This window comes from Procambarus clarkii, chromosome 27, assembly GCF_040958095.1.
Source record: "Procambarus clarkii isolate CNS0578487 chromosome 27, FALCON_Pclarkii_2.0, whole genome shotgun sequence".
NCBI lineage: Eukaryota > Metazoa > Arthropoda > Malacostraca > Decapoda > Cambaridae > Procambarus > Procambarus clarkii.
This window is the reverse complement of record NC_091176.1, coordinates 35901731-35925352: the sequence shown is the minus strand read 5'-3', so window position 1 is coordinate 35925352 and position 23622 is coordinate 35901731. Positions and strand designations below refer to the sequence as shown.

The window sequence follows — 23622 nt, the reverse complement described above, 5'->3', positions numbered from 1 at the left end:
AAATGATTCAACACAACAAGTGGCACAGAGAACACCAGATAGAAAAACCAAAACTCGGCCTCAACTAAAACACAAAAAGTCATCTAGAATCCGTCGACAGAGCAGAAGCCAGCCGCCCACCACAGCTGAGGGCACACCAGGAGCCCACCAAGACCCGCCAATCCCCGGCACCTCTCGGCCAAACCGGCCCCCGAACACCGTCACCCCGCCGGGAGAACCAGCCAGAACATGCCAAAAAAAAAATCTATCAACAATCCCGTGACCCAAGGCAATATGTGTGGCAGGCGTCATACAATCGGACCGTTGAAGAGTGAAGCCAAACGGCAGTAGCACAGCCAAAACGCGAAAACAGGATGTGATCCGGCGGCTCCCAGACAGAAGAGGTATTCAGACGTCTACTCAGCGTCAAGGTTGAACCAGGAGTCCCGTCGTGAAAGTGTAAAGAGGAACATGCAGGGTGTGTTTACATCTGGAGCAACAGTTAGCGCTCCTGGCGGCAGTGGCGAGAAGGTTGGGGGGACCCCACACTAGGAATGTGATGTTGAGAGTGGGGCGATAATTATATCGACGATGGCGAATGAGAGCCAGTTGCTATGCAGGCGTGTAGGCAGAAGTTCACTATAGATTGGTATAGCACGGGGCTGTAGCTGTGGTGAGAGGAGGCAACATGGCAATGTGGCGACGTGAGTGGGAGCTAGCGACACTAGTCAGACAATTGCAGTTCACCAATTGTTTCTCAATAAATATGCGCAACACACCTGAAGAACAGTTGAAACTTGAAATGATTGCAGTAGCTGGAATAGTACAGGCAAACATACACAAGGCTTCTTGATGAGGGCTTGGATGGCTGTGGTAGTGGGTGGGTGGGTGTCGTAGGTTCCCAGGTGGCGCGAAATTCAAAATGGCTGGCGCGGGAATCTTCCTTTCCCCCTCACTTATGAAATGGCGTTCTAACTGGTAAATATTGTGCCTTACTTCTGAGACGTTGACCTAGAGTAGGAGTTGATGGTAGGACCCCAGACTGGTACAGTATCATTGAATATTCATGCGTGGGTGGCGGGAGGCAGCTGGACACACATGATGTGGGCACTTCAGGTTTCGTAGCTCAGAAAATTAATTCTGAATCCCACAGCTGCTACCAGTATTCGTTACCTCTTGGATGTATAGTTGCTGCTGGATAGTAGAGATCAGTAGATCACATCAGTAGTTTTTTTTGTAAGGTAACAAGGTATAAATCTGGCCTGCCGAGGTCCTACCTAACTCTGGTCTCGAGAGATACTGAGGCCTGCTTGGAGAGCAGCTAGTGCTGGCTCTGTGTGGAATGACGTCAGAGGCCTACTCCCCCTGTGATTGGTTATGTCTCAACCTTCATACAATTTGAGTATTAACATATTACCATGCCACCATCTACAATCAAACCACCGTTTACAACTTTCTTCCAAACACTCCATTCATGGAAATTCCTGGAGTTAGTTGAAACCACTGCTGGGACCCCACACCCTCATCCGCTGCAGAAGGGAACCATCCACCTGAAGGTGGGAACAGGTTGATCACTCAGGGTAACTGTGTGATCTACCCATTCACATGTCCCAGTAGCCGACGGAATCTCATTCAAAACTCTCAAGTAACAAGCAATGATGTACCCCTAACACAACACAGGCTGAACTTCAGCAACAAGTAAAATCATAAGATTTTAAGACCATAAAATCTACAAAAGGTGATGCTGATTTGAATTTAACGATAAAACAGCAAAACAACAACTGTTGTGCACCACGCAGTTGTTCCAAACGAGCACGTAGAAAGTCGACTAATCTTGAACCGACTTGGTTCAGAACCGCATAATGAACTCAGCGAGAATATTTCAGGCCAGGAGATTCAGATCTCGATAGCAGAGAAGTGTAAGTGATCATTATAAACACACAAGAAAAGTAAGGAACCATACACTATCCACAACAAGAGAACAGCATCACTTGACAAAAGCACAAATTACAACCAAACACATGCATGTTCAAGCAGCATGGGACAGCGCATAAGTGCACATCACAGGGAAACAAAATGACAGGCAAGAACATAGTCGACACGGTGCTAGACGCAACAAATATTAGCATTCCACATGCAGTTTCACATCTTACATATACTAAACATCATCGAAATACAAATAAAAAAAGAGTTACCGAGGTAACAGAACAAAAGAAAAGAAAACACACAACAAAACAGGACACTCGTGCAAACAGGACGAGACACAATACACACAAATTAAATATAATATAATATAATATAATATAATATAATATAATATAATATAATATAATATAATATAATATAAGGGGGTACCACCTCTGGTGCAATTATAGGGACCCACAGCCTCAGAGAAGGGAACACAGAGCATTCAGGGAAAAACTTGCCATTTAACTCTGAATGCGTAAGAGTGTTCGCTTCTCCTAGCACCCCCCTCTTTTTATGGTGTACACTTTATTATGCAAGGTTATACAGTTACATATCTGATTTTATACAACAAATTAACATTAAGAGGATACAAAAAAATGTTCGCTTCCTAGAGGCAGTAGATTTCCTCGAATTCCTCCGACGCCGGGCAGGAACCGAGGATGCAGCGAGCATTCCTCCTCTGGATCGCGACACTGAGGCGCTGAAAGAGAAAACTTGCTGCTCTAGGGTCTCTTGTGATGTCAATGAGCTTGGAACCAAGATCCTTAAGAAACCTTCTTGCACTCTCTCCCCATGGGCCTAGGGTATCAGACCCTATTGGAACAAAGTTGTACCGATGATCTAATTGCCTGTACTTGGCTGACTTGTCTCTTTCTCTGCGTGTCGCCGCGGCTCCTGCTGTGCCGGCAGAGAGGTTGATGTATGTGGTTGCCAGGGTGGATACACAAGTATAGTCCCATGCCAACTGTCTGCCACCCTTCCATGGTCGCAGTGTGATTCCGTCTGGTCGGCCGGCAAAACTAACAGAGTCTGCTAACATATAAAGCTAACAGCTAACATATAATATAATATAGTATAATATAATATAATATAATATAATATAATATAATATAATATAATATAATACAGGGAAATAGAAAAATACTGGAGAAAATACACAATAAGAATAAAGTATTCCCAACTCACACCAAGCATAATCACTGAATGCCTCTCAGCAAGAACGCGGTCGGCAACAGACCTCTGTGGACGAGAATCAGGCCATGGATCAACAGGAGCCAAAGCCCTTGGAGGAGGAACCCTTGGAGCATACACAGCCCCCTTCTTCAGCACAATAACCGGTCTGTCTCCCGCACAATCACCAGAGTCAATAATCCCCTGCAGTGAAGCAGCCGCAACTGGAAGGGAAGAACAGGGGAAGAAGCACGGCAGCAAACTCCCCCCACCCCCACCCTCCAGGACCCCCCATGGGCACCGAAGCCCCCACCAAATATAAACCACATTCATCGTTCTCACCACCGTCTGCAGTCCATAAATTCCACAGTGGCCACACCACCAGAGGAACGGGACACAGCATGCCCAGCCCGAACCACCGCCTTCTCTACAGGGGACACAGGACCAACATGTGAAAGGCAGGCTAGAACAGGTAAAGACTCCTCCCACCCCTCCCCGGCACCCCTGCCAGGCACGGCTACCATCACCTCAGCCTCGCCATCCAGATCCAGACCCACAGCGTCCATACGGCCCCACAAAGGCAACCATACCCACACACGCCGCACCACCATTGAAATCTGCCCCGACACACTGGCATGCACGTTTCTGCAAAGTAAGTCATCAGTCGTAACACAGTTGAAACCAACCATTCAAAATACCCAGTAAAAAGGTCGTCCTTAAACTCGAAAGGGGTACCACGCACTGCTACGTAGGTCAAATCCGTGCCGAGATTCACCATTCTACCAGAACCTGAGTCACCCGTGAGAGGGAAAGCACGCTCCTCGCACCGCCCGTGAATCACTTCTCGCCCACCGGCTACTCATGGGTCCGGTAGCTGACTGAATAGCACACTGGATGCGTGATCCTGTGGTCGCAGGTTCGATTCCCTCCGCCACACACACACACACGAGTGTGTGTGTGTGTGTGTGTGTGTGTGTGTGTGTGTGTGTGTGTGTGTGTGGTGTCAGGGGAAAAACGTAGTTAGTAACAGTTGATTGACAGTTGAGAGACGGGCCGAAAGAGCAGAGCTCAACCCCCGCAACCACAACTAGGTGTGTACAACTAGGTGAATTCTTGAAAGGCAGCCTGGTGGTGAAATTTAAGTGCCACATGATTGCCCTGAATCAGCTGAATGTCCACCAAGTCAGACAACTGCACATGAAGAACGTTCAACAGGGCAATCCCAACCAACACATGGTCTACTGGCACGGAAAACTCCAGACCAGCCGTCGTCGTCCTTTTCCTCGAAGGCCAATACTACCCTTTTGTAACTCAACTATTGCGCCCTGCCTGTGCACTACACAATATCACCACAGCCGCCACGGACACCCTCCCAATGTAACCACTCATTAGGACCTGACGAGCACCTCTATACACATCCGCACCCTCCAGTGGCCGGCGAGCCAATCATCAACCGCTAACTGGAGTGTGATGCAGCACGTCCTCGCTCGTCAGTAACCACAACTATTCTCCTTCCAATAATTGCTAATGGATAATCTTTTCCTCTAATAAAATGTAAGCTTAACGAATGAGTTTCCATCACTCGTTATTCAGCAACTTCGTGATAACTTTCCTGCTAACAGCTGTTGATATGCTAGTTCAGTAACAATATCATTATCGGTCATGGAAAACAAACCTCAGCAGTAAACAAGGCCTTTTCAAGAATACATTGTCACAGGGATCAGGTATTTGGAATAGTAACAACGAAACTTATGCAGTTTCATTGAGTCCCAGACCCAGGTTTTAGTTTAGCCATTTTCCGAACGCAACACCAAGAACATCATTGTAAATCATGGAAGGATTGAGAGTATAGTCAGAGCCGTAGAAACTGTAGCAACAATGGCTACAAATGTGGAAAAACAAAGACCAACCGGGGTTCGCCACTATCCTACCCAATGTGGGGCCCAGGTGGTGAACTATCATTGACCCATCCTAAGCACTGATGGATTTTCTATGGTACCAGTTGTAGTGAAGAAAAATTTCCCACAATTACAAAATATTAAAGATTGCCTCGAGTGGTAACAAATCAAATAATAAAATACCTGATCTCCTAAGGCCAATAAAAGTAGGTTACACTTGACGGATTCCTCATAGTGGGTACAATATTATTTACCAGAGCATGAGACATAAATCCGTCCCGGTTAGATCAGTGGCTGACGAAAGTAATCATCAGCATCTTTACAAAAGTGAGCTTACCGAGTAGGAGGGGAACCTGACCATTGGCCACTTTGGAATTTTGTGACAATAATACAATTATTTGGTGTTCGGTTTATAAACTATTTTTCCTTAGGAAGAGTTTTCATGCCAACAACAGTAGCTTATTTACCAACCAGCAAGTATTCTTTAGTCCAGAACATAGTCCAGGATTAAAGGCCACTGCCTGAGTAATTATCATTATGTGCGACTTCTGTTGTGATCATTGTTTATAGTGTAAAACTGAGTATGCCATTAATGTTGAGTTTGGTAACGAAAAAAAGTGTATGTTGCAAAGGTTGCAAGTTGGGTTTATAGTATTAAATAGAATGTATCAATAATTTTGTTTCTCTCCATAGATCTTGCTATGTGCGCAGATAATAAATTCAGCTGCTTGGATGGTTCTCGCTGCCTACCCATGACGTGGCGATGTGATGGCGACCGTGACTGCCACGATGACTCCGACGAACTTTCTTGCGGTAAGTCATTGCGTGTGTTATCAGGAGTCACTCGAAAGACTTCACTCGTATATAAACATTTATTAATACCTAATATTGCATAAAAAATACCTTTAAATATTCTTGGTTAGAAATAGGAGTGGCCAGTATGCTACTACACGGATCCATAGGTAAACTGACAAATTATTTGTTATTGTTACAATAAAGGAAATGTCAAGTTTACTTTTTAATTTTATAAATCAAATAAAAGATAATAATATCTTTGTCAGATATTCAATGTTGTTGTCTACTATTCTACTTGCCAATTTTAGTTGACAAAATAATTTTGAATACTATAAATGGGATTAAAATATGCCATAACACCAAGTGTTATCAATGCCATAGAGAGAATTATTGTATTATGAGGAAACTAAGTGCTGAATCTATCCTGACTGTGGGAGCAGTCAATAGAATTCCTAACACTATGTGTCCGAACTCAACTCTAACCTTAGAAATCTAATTCTAGACAACAGACTGATAAAAACATCTAATTATCGCAACAGACCTCTAATTATATTGACCTCTGAGAGCCTGAAAACCCTACTGCTACTAGTTTCCTCAACTGTATGAATTCTTGCTTCCTCATACCCTTAATCACTAGACCTCTTAGAATCACTGATAGTACTGCAACGGCTCTTGACCACATCTGGACCAACATAACCTTTCCGCTTACTTCAGGGATAATCATCGATAGCACTACAGACCATTACCCTATGTTTCTCCTAACATTAACAAACCACCTCTAGAGACAAGGGAGATAAGCTTTAGGCTGCACAATGAAACTGCTATAGGCAATTTTATAGCTGCTGCTGCTAATATCAACTGGGAGTCCGAATTAGGTAACAGAGGGGACATCAACCTAGCAGTGCAATCTTTTCTTCAAAAAACTCTCAGCCTTTATAACACCCACTGTCCTATGCTAACGAAACAAGTCACAACTAAATGGCTAAACAATCCTTGGCTTACAAAGGGAATACTGAAATCCATTAATAAAAACATGACCTTGAGAAGAAGTATAGGTTAGGAATCATCTCCAAAGAATTTTCAAAGAATTACTCATCATTGCTATCTAAAATAATTAGAAGAGCCAAAATTAAATACTACGAAGATAAATTTACCCAAACAAAGGGCAACATTAAGAAAACATGGAGCACAATTTCACAAATATTGGGATCAAAGAAAATTTTAAATAAAAAACCAATACTCCTGTCCAGTAACGATGGTCAGCTTTCAGCCTCTGATTCTGCTATTGAGTTCAATAGGTTCTTCTCTTCCATTGGGTCATCCCTTGCAAATGATATTCCATCTTCCAGTACTGATGTTCAGGACTATCTTACAGGTAACTATCTGCAGTCTCTGTACCTAACACCTGCAAATTCCACAGATGTTAATGAGATAATCCTTTCCCTTAAAACCAAATCTAGTGCCCTTGAGGAGATACCAACTTTAATTTACAAAAAAGCCTCCAGATCTTTAGCTCCTGCTATTGCATTGCTCTTCAACAAGTCACTTGAACTCCAAACCTTTTCAGATATTCTAAAAAAAAGCGACAGGAACGCCTGTTCACAAATGTGGTGATCTCACAGATGTTAACAACTACAGACCTATATCAATCCTGCCAAACTTGCAAAAAATATTTAAAAAACTAATCTACAAGCAGCTTTACTCTTATCTAGCCAAACGCAATATACTTAGCTCTTGTCAATATGGCTTCAGACCAAAAAAAGAACACATGATGCACATATTAGTATGCTTAACTTGATACATTCAGCTCTTGATAAAAATGAGTTCCCTGTTGGGTTTTTTGTGGACCTGCGTAAGGCTTTTGACACTGTCAACCACCAAAACCTTCTTCTTAACCCTTACACTGCTCAGGGGTCATATGGACATTTACACCCCTGTGCGCAAGAAAAAAAAAAATTCAAAAAAATTTTTTCGTCTTCTAAACATGTTAATTTGTGTCCCCTGAGCACGGAAAAAATAAAAAAAAAATCGTAGGTGACATATTTTGGGCGCAATTGACCGAGGAAGTCTGGCAAAAAGTGGGCGTTGACAGAGCGGTCGTCAGACCCGGTCAGCGTCACCCGCGTTGACAGATGGGAGTTGCCACAAAGATATTATTACCTAATTGTTTCAATGTCTCCGATTGATTTTTTCTTAGTTTTTTTGCAGTAATATTATTCAATAGTGTGTATTGTAATATATTTATATAATAAAAGTGGTTAATTATCGCTATACTCAAAAGTATGATGTGCATATTAGTGATTCAATTATTATGTTTATAAAACAATAAACAAATAGTTTTGCTGCTATGACACTCTATACACAGGTTATATATAAGTATTGGCATGTTTTGGTCACCATAACGAACCACTAAGTTGGTATTGAGAGTCGAAAAGCAACGAGGAGTTACTGCCACACACCAGCCAGCCACTCGCTGCCACTCCCTCAACACACGCACTAAACTTTCTCCCCCAACAATACCAGCTGTGGTGTTATTACACTATATACAGACGTTATATATAAGTATGTGTATATTTTGTTCACCACAACTGTTCAGCTAAGCTGATATAGTTAGTTCAGGCACTAAGAGTCGTCGCTATACACAGATGGCGGCTGGCGGCTCCCTCACTCTTTCAAGGTCACACGCACTAAACTTTCTCCCCCAACAATACCTTTTGCAGTGTTATTACCCTATATACACATATTATATATAAATATCTACATGTTTTATGAACCGTAACTGTACACCTAAGCTTGTAGAGCGCCCAAAGAGCATAGTGGCCACCCTCTAAACAGCTAGAGAAATCGTGCAGACGACGTCACCTCCGTCACCCATATGGCTCCTCCCAGCATAATCCTTTTGCTGTTATTACACTAATACACACATTATATATAAGTATCTACATTTGTGTTCACCATAGAGAACCACTGAGCTGGTATGGTGAACGCAAACAATAACAGGTGGCCACACAGTCAGTAAACAATGCTGTCTCCCTCCGTCTCTCAGCATCACTCCTCACACAGCGCTAATTATTACAACAATCCTGCTATTATCACAACCCTGGTTATTTATATCACAGTCATTGGTCATCTGTAATATTGTCATCGCTAAATAATAACAATTATATATTTATTTTGACATTTTTCGGCGATGCTGTGGTCACAAGCTGAACATCAATGCTGTTCGCTCATGCTGCGTGCGCCGGCCTTGGTTGCTCCAACAGTACTGTGCCTCTCACACCTGAGAATATTGCCCACGATTTTTTTTTTAAATGGCATCTGTTTACAAGAGCCCTGAGGAAGCTACTGTGAACCCCGTGTAGCCGCGGGCCATTTGAATCAAGCCTGGCACCCTATGGCGTATATATACGCCATGCGCACCATGGGACATGTTACTCAGGGCGTATATATACGCCATGCGCAGTTTAAGGGTTAAATTACATCATTATGGAGTCAGAGGTCACTCCATGCAATACCTTAAATCTTACCTTACTGACAGGCTCCAGTATGTTTCTGTGAATAATTCAATTTCTCCCTCCCTACCCATCAACATTGGTGTTCCTCAGAGCAGCATACTTGGCCCTCTCCTCTTTCTCATCTACATTAATGACCTTCCAAATGCCTCTCAACACCTTAAACCAATTCTATTTGCTGACGACACAACCTTCATTTACTCCAGTCCTGACCCCCTTGCTCTAAATGTCACAGTGAATACTGAGCTAAATAAAGTCCATCTTTGGCTAACTGTCAACAAACTCACCCTCAATATTGACAAAACTTTCTATATTTTGTTTGGCAATAAATCCTCAAATCAAATAAATCTCAGGATAAACAATACCCAAACTTGTAACAAAAGAGATGGCAAATTCCTTGTCGTTCTCAATGACCACAAGCTGTATTTCCAGGGACACATTCTAAATATATAAAAAAAAGTTTCAAAAACTGTTGGCATTCTTTCTAAGATCAGATATTATGTACCTCGCCCTGCCCTGGTGATGCTCTATTACTCCCTCATCTATCCTTATCTAAACTATAGTATTTGTGCTTTGTGCTTGCCACAAAATCATTTACGTGCTCTAATTCCTCAACACAAAGCTGCTATTAGGACAATATCCAACTCTGGCCCCAACTCTATATATATATATATATATATATATATATATATATATATATATATATATATATATATATATATATATATATATATATATATATATATATATATATATATATATATATATATATATATATATATATATATATATATATATATATATATATATATATATATATATATATATAGGATGAATATTATTATTAATTAAGATTAATAGGAAAACCAGGGATATACTGAACATCTTGTTTCAGATTCTTTACTTTAAAATGCATAACGTTTCGAATACTTCTCGTATTCATCATCAGATCTAAAAGAAAAAACATAAATCACAATCAAATAACTGGTAAACAAAGAACTCATACTGAATATAATTGCCTATCAAAGAAAGGAAAATGCTTAAAAAACAAAACACTTAAGCGCACTTTAAAAGTGCCAATCGCTGATAAAATAGGACGAATAAAACAGGTATACTTAAGATATTTCATTCATATATAAGATGCTTTTATTGTAATGAGCACTCATTTGTCTCAATATGTCCCTAGGTATTTTCTCCTGGACAATTATTTTCAAGACCCATTCAGCCCCGTTTGTATCTGCTGTCAGGCTGAGGGCATTTATCAATGATTCTATCTCCAGCTTGAAGACTTGGAATGAATCAGCTGAAGCCTCCGGTGGGGGTAAATGTAACAGCTCATGAACTAAATGTGATGTTCTTACTTCTGGATCAGCATAATTATCCTTGAGGAGTTTTACTGCCAGATCATAGCTGTCGTTAGTTAATCTCAGATGGGATACTACTGTTTTAGCCTCACCTGATAATTGGCCTTGCAAATAAGAGAATTTACTACTCTTTGGTAAAGATTGTTTTGAGTCTACAAGGTCAACGAATTTGTTCCAAAATTCGTCCCAATCTTCCTCATCTTTTCCTGAGAAAGTGGGTAAATTAATTGGAGGGAGTCGAGCTTCTGCTTGACTAGTATTAGATGCAACTGTTGTTGTTGCTGCTGTTGCCTTGTTCTGGGCAATTAATTTGACATAAGGCTGTAACGTGGCCTGAGTGTGATCTTCATAATTCGCAAGATCAACCATAATGTCGTCTATTTCTGTTTCTGATAAATTGGTGTTGGCAAGTTCAGCCACATATGTTGCTATTTGGCATTTGATTTGCTCAAATTTACCTGCAGCTGCTTGATAATAGCTTTCCAGGTCAGCATAATCAACTGTTGATTGTTGTGACAAATCTTCACATTTCTTAATCTGTCTTGTTAAGTGGCCTTTAAGACCTGCAAGGGTTCTTTTCATTCTCCCTGCATTATCTATACTGGCTAGTTGGTGAAGCCTTGTGGGGCTTGTACTTGGGTCGCTCATAATACTGAACAAGTACTGATGGTAGCCTAGGATAAAATTCTGCACTCACTAGGCAATAATCCTACCTCTACTAGAGGTTAGCACTTAAAATTAATACACATTATATATATACAATCATACACACTAATGATTTATACAATCATACACACTAATGATTTGAGTGATAAACCAGTGTCACTGGAAGTACCTTTAGGTTAGCTCTTCTATATCACCCTAGGATGGTAGAGACACTAATTAATCACTCAAAGGTGTAATGATCATAAGTAAATTATTATATATACAACTCAACTCGAGTTGTTAAAAATTACACCCAAAATAGGGTCTATACCATTCATTAATGGTGCTAGGTTGTTCAATATAGTACAACTGACTATGGTAATAATGGGACTAGGATGATCAATAATAGTTCAACTAGTCAATGGTAATATCCTACCCTGTTGTGGGTTGGCAATTAGTAAATATTATACTGTGATCACTAGTGCAATATATATTAAATAATTCTCTATTTTGGAGAAATAATATACACAATTATTGATAATAGCCTCTTAATTAGCCTCTATAAAACTTCTAATATTATCAAGAAGTATTAAATATTATTAGTGACCTCGCGAAATAAAGTCCACAAAATTCGTAGATAATCTCTCGCGAAATTTAACACCACGAAATCCGTGAACAATCTCGCGAAACCACAGCCACTAATTTGGCTGGCTTCAATATTAGCGCTGTCATTTCACAGAATAACACGCCACCAAATCTGTGGGTGTGCATGAAACCGCTGATGAGGCTGATCTGAACTGAGCGGGGCTCGTGAACTCGTTCGAGGCCACGCCGCCGTCTTTGACTGCTGGCCTCTGTTTAAATCACACTGCACTAGTATATTTAATGAATCCACTGGTTAACTGGTTCATCCGGTACTAAGATGACCAAATGTGGGTTCAAAGGACTGAATAATCCGGTTCCGAAGGTCCAAATAATGTGGGAACCGACCTGTGAGATTTATATTTATTTAATTTATATGAATTTATATAGAATTTATATTTACGTTAATTTATATACTTCGATAGCAATTTGTATAATGATAAGTGGACTGTATTTCTGCAATAATCTCATAATCTCACAAATAGATCCTCTACACATTAGGGGGGGTTTATATTAATTAAATTTATATATATGCAGCCAATCAAACTACAGTATTAACTACACATATTGAAGAGGTTCCTTATCTTATTGTACAGCAGGCCTTAGTCCACCAGTTATAACTAGGATGTAGACACCACATTTTCCTCATGTGAGGTAGCTTCCAACACCCTGGTAACTGATGCACAAAGCATGCTTCCTCGTCTTGACCTGTCAAAAGGGCGCTAGCTGTAAAGCCAGAATCCTAATATATGACAACTATATCAGAGAAAACACTCTACAAGGAACCTTAAAGACCTGGCTTAATTACCTTTAGTTTGAGGCTATCTCGTGCTCTAACAGGCACACCCTATATCCACTGACATTAATGGCCATAAATGAAAGATAAACGGGTTTCGGAAAGACACTTCCCTTGAAATTGATGACAGCATGTTGATGATGGCAGATCACTACTCTCATCTTCCATAACACTTCGTCCAAGAGAATTAACAGGAGCCGAATTTGCTCCCTTGCGCCTCTGGTCTCAATACAAACAATGGCTGACCCTCCTTCCTCACTGATGCTACTGGCCTACATTGTCCAGATGACAGTAAGTGATAGAAGGGTCACATTTACTCTACGTTAATACTGATAATTAAGTTAATTTATATGAGATGTTTTTATGATGGTAAAGTCCAAAGACTAATGTATTTAAGAATAATTCTCAGCAGAATAGCTGGTGAATTTTCTAATAGTATGTGGTGATGATATCCCGTTTTCTATAGACGGAAATTCCACAACTGTTACATTTTCTATGGGTAACTTGTTTATACAATACAGCAGCAATTATCTGTCTGTATGATATTATTATTAAATGGTGTTGGATTTTCCGACAATATATATATATATATATATATATATATATATATATATATATATATATATATATATATATATATATGCATGCTTGTCTAGGAAGCTTTTAAGGTCAGGATTGACATTACAGTTCAGCATTTTATATATATATATATATATATGTATATATATATATATATATATATATATATATATATATATATATACACATATATATATATATATATATATATATATATATATATATATATATATATATATATATATATATATATATATATATATATATATATAAAACGCTGAACTGTACTGTCAATCCTGACCTTAAAAGCTTCCTAGAATGTTGTAGCAGAACCCATGAGCACCACACCAGACACAAATACCTATTTGATATTCCAAGAGTACAACTTAATCAAACTAGAAATGCTCTACAAATCAAGGGACCCGGAATGTGGAATGACCTTCCCAATCATCTTAAAGACTGTACCTTTCCCTACCAGTTTAAGATAAAAACTAAACACTACCTAATTAACTCCCTGTAACCTACCTTACCCCTAAATGTCAACCCCTGTCTGCTATTTTAAACAATGCTGTTTGTCGACCAAATTGTATATTTGCTATTTTTCTGCCATGTTCTTCCCTTTTTTATTTTTTGTTTTCTCAACACACTTTATACTTTAATCTCAACTAGTATTCAGTTTTAGTCTTTAGTGTTTTTCCTGCCAGAAACGCTTTGCGTAATAGTGGCTTTAAGCATTGTATGTACTAGCTATATCTATAAATCCATCAATGTTTGCATCACACCTTGTATGTATGTACTTTACATGAATAAACAATTGAATTTGAAAGCAGAATTAAATTCATCAGAAAGTTTATTGCTTCAGCAAGCAGGCGACATGTAAACATATGATCTGCAAATGTGCTCGAAAAAACGTACTCTAGCAACGGTAGTAGATCAGTCTGTAAGATAGCAGCGTTTAGCAAAAGAAATGAAAATGTTCAAGAAACAGTTGTTTCAATATACTGAGAGGTTAAAGCTCTTCATGTGATGAGTGAAGACTTTGAGCAGTACACAACCAGAAAAAGCCATTGTGGGCTAGCCTGTACAATAAGTGGAGAATATATTTCATATTGCTAGTGAGAATCCACTAAGAACGTCCTCTAATATATGTTGTCAAACAGCACGATGAGAATGCAGAAACATTGGGGCTGGTTAAAAAATTCTAGATTTTTACTTAAGGCTTCAGCGAATCCTTGTAAAGATAAAATAATATCAAACTCATCTAGTTAAATACACATATACCTATTTCTTGTACTGTGAAATACTGGAAGCCCTTGTGTAAGAGAGTGCTCAATCAGCGCAAAAATGAATTGTTTGCATGGCAAGCACTGGTGCTCGAAATGGTTAAATCTATTATTTGGTATCCAATGGTTATCAAATTGGGTATCGAAGGACTAAGTGTAACAAACTAGGCTTAACAAACTTACTAGTAACAAACTAGTAAGAATTATCCAGAAGGTTCCAGAAGTTTCGTGTAGTGACCTGACCTCAACAACGCACATTCCTCTGGGGATTAGCAGGTCTGAGTCACAAATGGCGGGCGCCTCTGTTCATAGTTGCGTATAATGAATCATTCTATAGTATTCAGTAATTTAGAGAAAATAGTCTTTATTCAGGTTGCATTCAAATTGTATTATATAGTATTATTAGTTATAATATCAAGAGTATTCTAATTATTGAGTTAAGTCACCATCAGTGACGTCACAAACCAGATCTAAGTTGTAAGGCGGAGTGACCTGGTGGTCATAGGTCATCAGAGTTGACATGTCCACTATTTCTCAAAGGTCAAATAGCCATTTGGTGATCGGGAACAGCTCTGCCGTTAGATGCTTGTGTAATTTAACTTCAGTAAATTAATTCAACCAGTCTGGATCAATTAAGTACAACAGACGTTAATTGTTATAACTTAAACCTTGCTAAGTAACTTGGTAAGCGATGCATAACAATACTCTGCTCTGGGCTCCTGGAGCATCAGAGAGAGGACAGATTAGTGTGATTTGAGAAACAACTCGGGCAGGTGGCCTTACCATCATCGGCCTCCCGACAGCACGAACATCTAGCTGGTCGCCCAACCTGTTCTCGCAAATTTAATAAGTCAATATTGACTTATTAAATATGTGCATAGGTGACATACTTAACATAATAGTTTCCCTTGAAAAGCTTCATAGAAAACACCGACCTTACCTAACCTACTTAGTATGTTAAGATAAGCATCTAATTGCTTCGTAATTACAATTATTACCTAACCTATAATAGGTTAAGTAACAATTGTAATTACGAAGCTATAAGATGCTTATTTTAACATACTAAGTAGGTTAGGTAAGGTCGGTGTTTTCTATGAAGCTTTTCAAGGGAAACTATTATGTTTAGTATGTCACCTATGCACGCAACTAATAAGTCAATATTGACTTATTAAATTTGCGAGAACGGGTTGGGTCGCCCAAGGTAGAGTTGCTTTATGAGTTCTTATAGGGATAGTCAATTCATTGCCGTTCAGGTCAAGTAGGGAGTGTTAAAGTGACAGGGAGTGAACATCTTTAGATTTTGTTTTAGTTTTTTCTTTTAATAAATTAATTAGTTAATAATCTGCATTTTCATTATTTCCATGTGTTTGTTATATGTATGTGAATTGGTCCTTGTCACGTGGTCCACACGAGGCAGAGTTGAATTGGGCGCCGATTCTAACATCGAATCGGAATTCATCATTCCCGTTTAATTAATTCCACACTTAAGATCTTAAAGAGTATCGGTTATAGTGGGGATAAAGCCCCAAGGTTGATTAATTAACATGATCGATCCAGACCTCGATCATTGCTCAGTGTTACTGGTCTGGTGGTGGCGGCGGAGGTGACTCTAGGGCTTTGCTCAAAGCCTATGTCACGTCATACGGGTTGTAGAATCCTAAGTCGGTCAATCGTCTTAGGACCACGTGGCGTGGAATCGGCTTTAGTAAGAGTTTTGGAGTCCCTTGGTAGAGAATAAAAGTAAGAATACGGGTAGAGGGGGAAAGAGGAGGAAAGATTATTCGAGAACCCCTCCCCGTGTTACATAGGTACATCGTCAGGAGCACAGTGAGGTCCATAATTGTAACCAGGGTAGCAAGGGGAGCCTACTACCCAACCAGTGGGGTAAAACTAATTGTAGAGTGGTAGGTAGTGGGGGGTGAAAACGAGGACTCATGCACCAAACTGTTGGGAGGCTGACCATAAAACCCCCCAAACTCATTTGAAACAAAGGGGCATTGTCTTAGAAGCGGGTGGCACCAGTGAACAGGTGCGGGACCCAATCAGAGAAGTGCATAGATTTTGCGGGAGAGGCCTACGGGTTTCATTGGCTGACGTCACAGCCTTCCCTATCCGCAGGAGCCTGCCCGAGTACTACGAGACCAGAATTCGGGTCTCAGATTGCAAGGTGGAACCACGCTCCTCCACAGAGCTCAGGTGAAGACGGTTCTACTTACGTCTGGTGACACAGTACTTACTGTATCCGCAAACCATCCAAGTACCGAATCATTGGTACCTTCCGTGGATCAGCCGGATATCAATAATACTGGAAGAAGAAGTAATCGACTCTCAAAACCGGTTCTAGAGACGCGAGAACCATGTGTAGCTTCAGAAGCGCGAGTAGAGAAAACAGCTTATGAGAAAATTACAGTAAGACTCGTGAGTACTCTGAGATTGATAAATAGAGAAGCAGTAATGATTCAGTGTTAACTGTGAGTCTGATTGGAAGTGATTGTCCAGTCATCTGTGGAGCAATCAAGTGTGTATACCCCCAAAATTCAGTATCTTTGGGCATAGCGAAATTGTAAAATTTTGCAGGTGTGTGTGAAGTGAGGGTGTGTAGAATATCTTCTCTCGCATGGCTTGAGGCTGGGCAGGGCGTTCGTTTGTGTGAGTTTCACAAGCCGCGCTTGACACCGGTATAGTAAACGGGTGGGCGAGCAGAGCAGTGTGTTGCCTCTAACCAACAGAAAACTAGGGCTCTGAGAAACAGTTTTTTTCTACCAGAGACGTGGCCACAAATTTACAATGCTAACGATTATATATATATATATATATATATATATATATATATATATATATATATATATATATATATATATATATATATATATATATATATATGTTGTACCTAGTAGCCAGAACGCACTTCTCAGCCTACTATGCGAGGCCCGATTTGCCTAATAAGCCAAGTTTTCCTGAAATAATATATTTTCTCTAATTTTTTCTTATGAAATGATAAAGCTACCCATTTCATTATGGATCAGGGCAATTTTTTTTTATTGGAGTTAAAATTAACGTAGATATATGACCGAACCTAACCAACCCTACCTAACCTAACCTAACCTATCTTTATAGGTTAGGTTAGGTTAGGTTAGGTAGGTTAGGTAGTCGAAAACACATTAATTCATGAAAACTTGGCTTATTAGGCAAATCGGGCCTTGCATAGTAGGCTGAGAAGTGCGTTCTGGCTACGACATATATATATATATATATATATATATATATATATATATATATATATATATATATATATATATATATATATATATATATATATACATATATATATATATATATATATATATATATATATATATATATATATATATATATATATATATATATACATATATATATATATATATATATATATATATATATATATATATATATACATATATATATATATATATATATATATATATATATATATATATATATATATATATATATATATATATATATATATATATATATATATATATATATATATATATATATATTAGTATATTTTGGTAGCAGTCTTTCCTGTAGACATATATTATTAAATATGACCGAAAAAGTAAGATTAATAATTCTAACACGAATTTTCTCGATATTTTTTATGTTTCTTTTCACTGTTGATGGTAATTTAAAAATCAATTCTCCAAAATTCATTTTTATTTCTAGTCTGACGCGACACTTGAATGCGTTTCGTAAAACTTATTACATTTTCAAAGACTTTTAGTTTACACACTCACAACTATTACCTGCAAACACTAAACAAAGTTCTTACTTATGCTATGATTTAAACAGCTTTCATTTTTCATTTTATACCCACATTTTGGGTGAGGTGATATGTTACAACAGTTTTGGATGAGGTGAACAAAACTTTCAACACAGGATAGAACACGAAACAATGGGTATTGAAGGTAAGAATGGAAGTAATTGCAGAGGGCCTAATGGCCCATATTTCTTGATACTTCTATATTGGAGCGGAGTCTTGAAGTGGGAGAATATAGTTGTATATATATGAATATATATATATATATATATATATATATATATATATATATATATATATATATATATATATATATATATATATATATATATATATATATTAGTATATTTTGGTAGCAGTCTTTCCTGTAGACATATATTATTAAATATGACCGAAAAAGTAAGATTAATAATTCTAACACGAATTTTCTCAATCTTTCGTACATTTCGTTTTACTGTTGGAGGTAAATCAAAAATCAATTCTCCAAAATTCATTTTTATTTCTAGTCTGACGCGACACGAGCGCGTTTCGTAAAACTTATTACATTTTCAAAGACTTTAGTTCACAAATACACAACTGAATAGAACTTACGCATCTCCGATTTTATATCTACATTTGAGTGAGGTGGAAGGGGTGATGTGGCATTAACACAAGACAGAACAAGATGTGGTATTAATAGGGTATTAATTTCATCAACACAAGACAGAACAAGAGTATTAATAGGGTATTAATTTCATCAACACAAGACAGAACACGAAACAATGGATATTGAATAGAAATGTTTGTAGAAAGCCTATTGGTCCATATTTCTTGATGCTTCTATATTGGAGCGGAGTCTTGAGGTGGGTAGAATATAATTGTGCAATAATTGGCTGTTGATTGCTGGTGTTGACTTCTTGATGTGTAGTGCCTCGCAAACGTCAAGCCGCCTGCTATCACTGTATCTATCGATGATTTCTGTGTTGTTTACTAGGATTTCTCTGGCGATGGTTTGGTTGTGGGAAGAGATTATATGTTCCTTAATAGAGCCATGTTGCTTATGCATCGTTAAACGCCTAGAAAGAGATGTTGTTGTCTTGCCTATATACTGGGTTTTTTGGAGCTTACAGTCCCCAAGAGGGCATTTGAAGGCATAGACGACGTTAGTCTCTTTTAAAGCGTTCTGTTTTGTGTCTGGAGAGTTTCTCATGAGTAGGCTGGCCGTTTTTCTGGTTTTATAGTAAATCGTCAGTTGTATCCTCTGATTTTTGTCTGTAGGGATAACGTTTCTATTAACAATATCTTTCAGGACCCTTTCCTCCGTTTTATGAGCTGTTTAAAAGAAGTTCGTGTAAAATAGTCTAATAGGGAGTATAGGTGTTGTGTTATTTGTCTCTTCAGAGGTTGCATGGCGTTTCACTTTCCTTCTTATGATGTCTTCGACGAAACCATTGGAGAAGCCGTTGTTGACTAGGACCTGCCTTACCCTACAGAGTTCTTCGTCGACTTGCTTCCATTCTGAGCTGTGGCTGAGAGCACAGTCGACATATGCGTTAACAACACTCCTCTTGTACCTGTCTGGGCAGTCGCTGTTGGCATTTAGGCACATTCCTATGTTCGTTTCCTTAGTGTAGACTGCAGTGTGGAAACCTCCGCTCTTTTCCATGACTGTTACATCTAGAAAGGGCAGCTTCCCATCCTTTTCCATCTCGTAAGTGAAACGCAGCACGGAACTCTGCTCAAATGCCTCCTTCAGCTCCTGCAGATGTCTGACATCAGGTACCTGTGTAAAAATGTCGTCAACATACCTGCAGTATATGGCCGGTTTCAAGTTCATATATATATATATATATATATATATATATATATATATATATATATATATATATATATATATATATATATATATATGTCGTACCTAGTAGCCAGAACGCACTTCTCAGCCTACTATGCAAGGCCCAATTTGCCTAATAAGCCAAGTTTTCGTGAATTAATTGTTTTTCGACTACCTAACCTAACCTAACTTTTTCAGCTACCTAACCTAACCTAACTTTTTCAGCTACCTAACCTAACCTAACCTATAAAGATAGGTTAGGTTAGGTTAGGTAGGGTTGGTTAGGTTCGGTCATATATCTACCTTAATTTTAACTCCAATAAAAAAATTGACCTCATACATAATGAAATGAGTAGCTTTATCATTTCATAAGACAAAAATTAGAGAAAAATTATTAATTCAGGAAAACTTGGCTTATTAGGCAAATCGGGCCTTGCATAGTAGGCCGAGAAGTGCATTCTGGCTACTAGGTACGACATATATATATATATATATATATATATATATATATATATATATATATATATATATATATATATATATATATATATATATATATATATATATATATATATATATATATATATATATATATATATATATATATATATATATATATATATATATATATATTATATATAATGTGATGGGAAAATGTAGGAGTAAGGCAGTCCTCCCAATGGCTGGTGTAAATGCCAATCACATTAGTAAAAAAAAAAAAAAGAGAAAAAAAAGTTGACTGCTTGGCTGTTGTCTCCTGTGGTCAAGTAAAAAGGGAAAAACACGCAAAACAAATCATATAAAAAATGAAACTTTGATTGACTTTAAACAAATATAAACAAAGATAATCCCTTGGCTATGTATAGTGCGAGTTAAACATAAATACAAAGACAAAACACAATATAAAATAAAATAATGGTTATGTTACTCTACAATGAACAAGACAAAAAATGAGTTACAGGTGCTGAGAATATTGGCTGGCTGAAAAACCTCTACTAATACACAGAGCGTATGCTAGATAGAAGTATCAGCCTTGAGAGCACAGAATATTCTAAAGCCAACTGCTCATGCACGCTTTGTAATAGGCGTTGCAGATGGCCCCTGAAGTCGAGTGGAGTCGCTGATTCACCAATGGGAAGCGTGCTGGCTGGAAGTGGTAGTTTGGTGATCGACGAGAGTGGTGCACCGACAGCGAAGGGAGGGAGGTTTGGAGAGCGAGTGTAGGGTACGTATTACCCCCCTGTAGAAACGTATTCTACTATATATATACTACTCTTGATTGTAGTATCTTGATGTTGTAGATGTACTGAAGTAACATGATTAAGGAAAGAGCAGGCCAAATCTCTCTCGAAAGAGATTACCGTCACAGCTCTCCCCCGAAGCCTGCTCTTACGGGTTAAGTTACTTCAGTAGAAGGTAGAGTGGTAGGAGTAGCTGCCTCTACCTCGTAGACTCTGGAGAGGGCGTCGGCTATGATGTTATCCGAGCCCTTGATGAAGAATATCTCCAGGTTAAAATTCTGCAGGTACAGAGCCCAGCGTAGAAGACGTTGATTGCTGAATTGGGCCTGTTGCAGGAACTGAAAGGGATTGTGGTCTGAGTAGATGGTAATAGACCGATTACCCAGTAGGTATGGTTCGAAATGTTGTAGGTTCAGGACGATGGAAAGGAGTTCCTTTTCTATGGTGCTATAGTACTTTTGATGGGGCTTTAACTTGTAGCTGTAGTAGCTGACAGGAAGAACCTCTTCACCACGCTGTTGCATTAGGACGCCCCCGATGCCGGTGCTACTTGCGTCGACATTGATGATGAAGGGCTTCGAAACATCTGGAGAGGCGAGAATGGGATCAGAACATAGCAGAGATTTTAGTTGCTCAAAGGCAATAGTCTGTTGAATGGTCCAATGATACCATTGCTTTGGGCTGGTCAGATTAATCAATGGTGTCGCTACCGTACTAAAATTTTTCACAAACCTACGATAGTAAGATGCAAAGCCAAGGAAGCACAGGAGCTGCTTCCTGGTTGTAGGTTGTGGGTAATGCTGAATGGCTTGAGTGTGAATGGTTAAAGGAGCTAGGCTGCCACTCCCTATCACATGACTATGTTAACGTACTTTACCTTTAGCAAAGGTGGACTTGCCCAAGTTGATGGTAAGGCCAGCTGTCAGGAGCTTGGAGAATAATCGTTGCAGCTGGAGCAGATGTTCGCTCCAGGTGTCAGTGGCCACAACGATGTCATCCAAGTAGGCGTAGGTGTGATCTAGGCCGTAGATGACGCGGTTGACCGCTCGCTGGAAGGCGGCTGGGGCGTTACACAGTCCAAAAGGAAGGCGTTCATATCTGTACAGGCCAAAAGGAGTGGTGAAGGCAGATATTTCCTTAGCTCGCTCTGTCAGGCTGATCTGATAGTAGCCCTTTAACAAATCAATTTGGGACAGATAATTAGCATTATCTACTGGGTCAAGGATATCATCTATACGAGGTAAATTGTAAGCATCCTTGACGGTCACAAGGTTCAGTTTCCTATAGACGGTACATAGGCGTACTTTACCGTGCGGTTTCGGCATCAAGATGCAGGGTGAGGCCCAAGGGGACTCACAAGGGGTGGCCAGCCCATGATCCAGGAGGTACTGTACTTCAGCACGCATAACTTCCTTTTGTACGGGCTGATACGGTAGAAGGGTTGACGAATCGGCCGGGTATCAGGAAGTAGCTGGATGTTATGCTAAACCACATTACACTCCTGGGGATCATCGCTGAACAAATTCTGATGTTCTTGAAGAATTTTGATGAGAGGAGCACTGTTACAGTCCTGTAAATATTTAGGAAGATCAATAAGGATTTCCGAGTTGAAAGGCACTGACTCAGAGTTAGTACTTTCGGGAGGAGAAGCAGGGAAGGTCTCTCTGTGAAGGTATGGATCTTTGAAGGTGGAGAGAGATACTAGCACAGTGGGGGGGGGGGGAGGAATTCCGTTATACTCCTTCAAAAGATTGACGTGGCACAACTGGGTCCTCCGCCGCCTATCTGGAGTCTCAAGAACGTAGTTGTGGTTGTTTCTGCACTCCTTGATGCGGTATGGTCCTGAAAACTTATTTTGCAATGGAGAACCAGGGATCGGAAAATATGCTAAAACGAAGTCTCCTGCTTTAAATTTCCTGATTTTACTGCGTTTGTCAAAACGAGTCTTCATCCTATCTTGAGCTTTTAATAAATTATCATTGGCAAATTTATGTAATCTCTCTAGAATGTGCTTTAAGTTTTGAAGAACCTGGGGCACATACTGAGGGTAACTGAAGGTGGCGTTACGTAGAGAGTCTTTAAAAGCTTTAAGAGGAGTACGGCACTTACGTCCGTAGAGCATTTCATAAGGA

The 23622-nt window shown here is 39.2% G+C and overlaps 1 protein-coding gene across 1 annotated transcript in view; it reads left to right on the top strand.

Moving 5' to 3' along the window:
* The window catches only part of LOC123752155 (uncharacterized), a 395436-nt gene that overhangs the window by 348149 nt on the left and 23665 nt on the right, over positions 1–23622 (top strand). The window contains exon 3 of the mRNA XM_069332176.1: positions 5709–5828. Coding sequence (XP_069188277.1) covers positions 5709–5828 — 120 coding nt within the window. The remainder of the gene's footprint in view (positions 1–5708; positions 5829–23622) is intronic.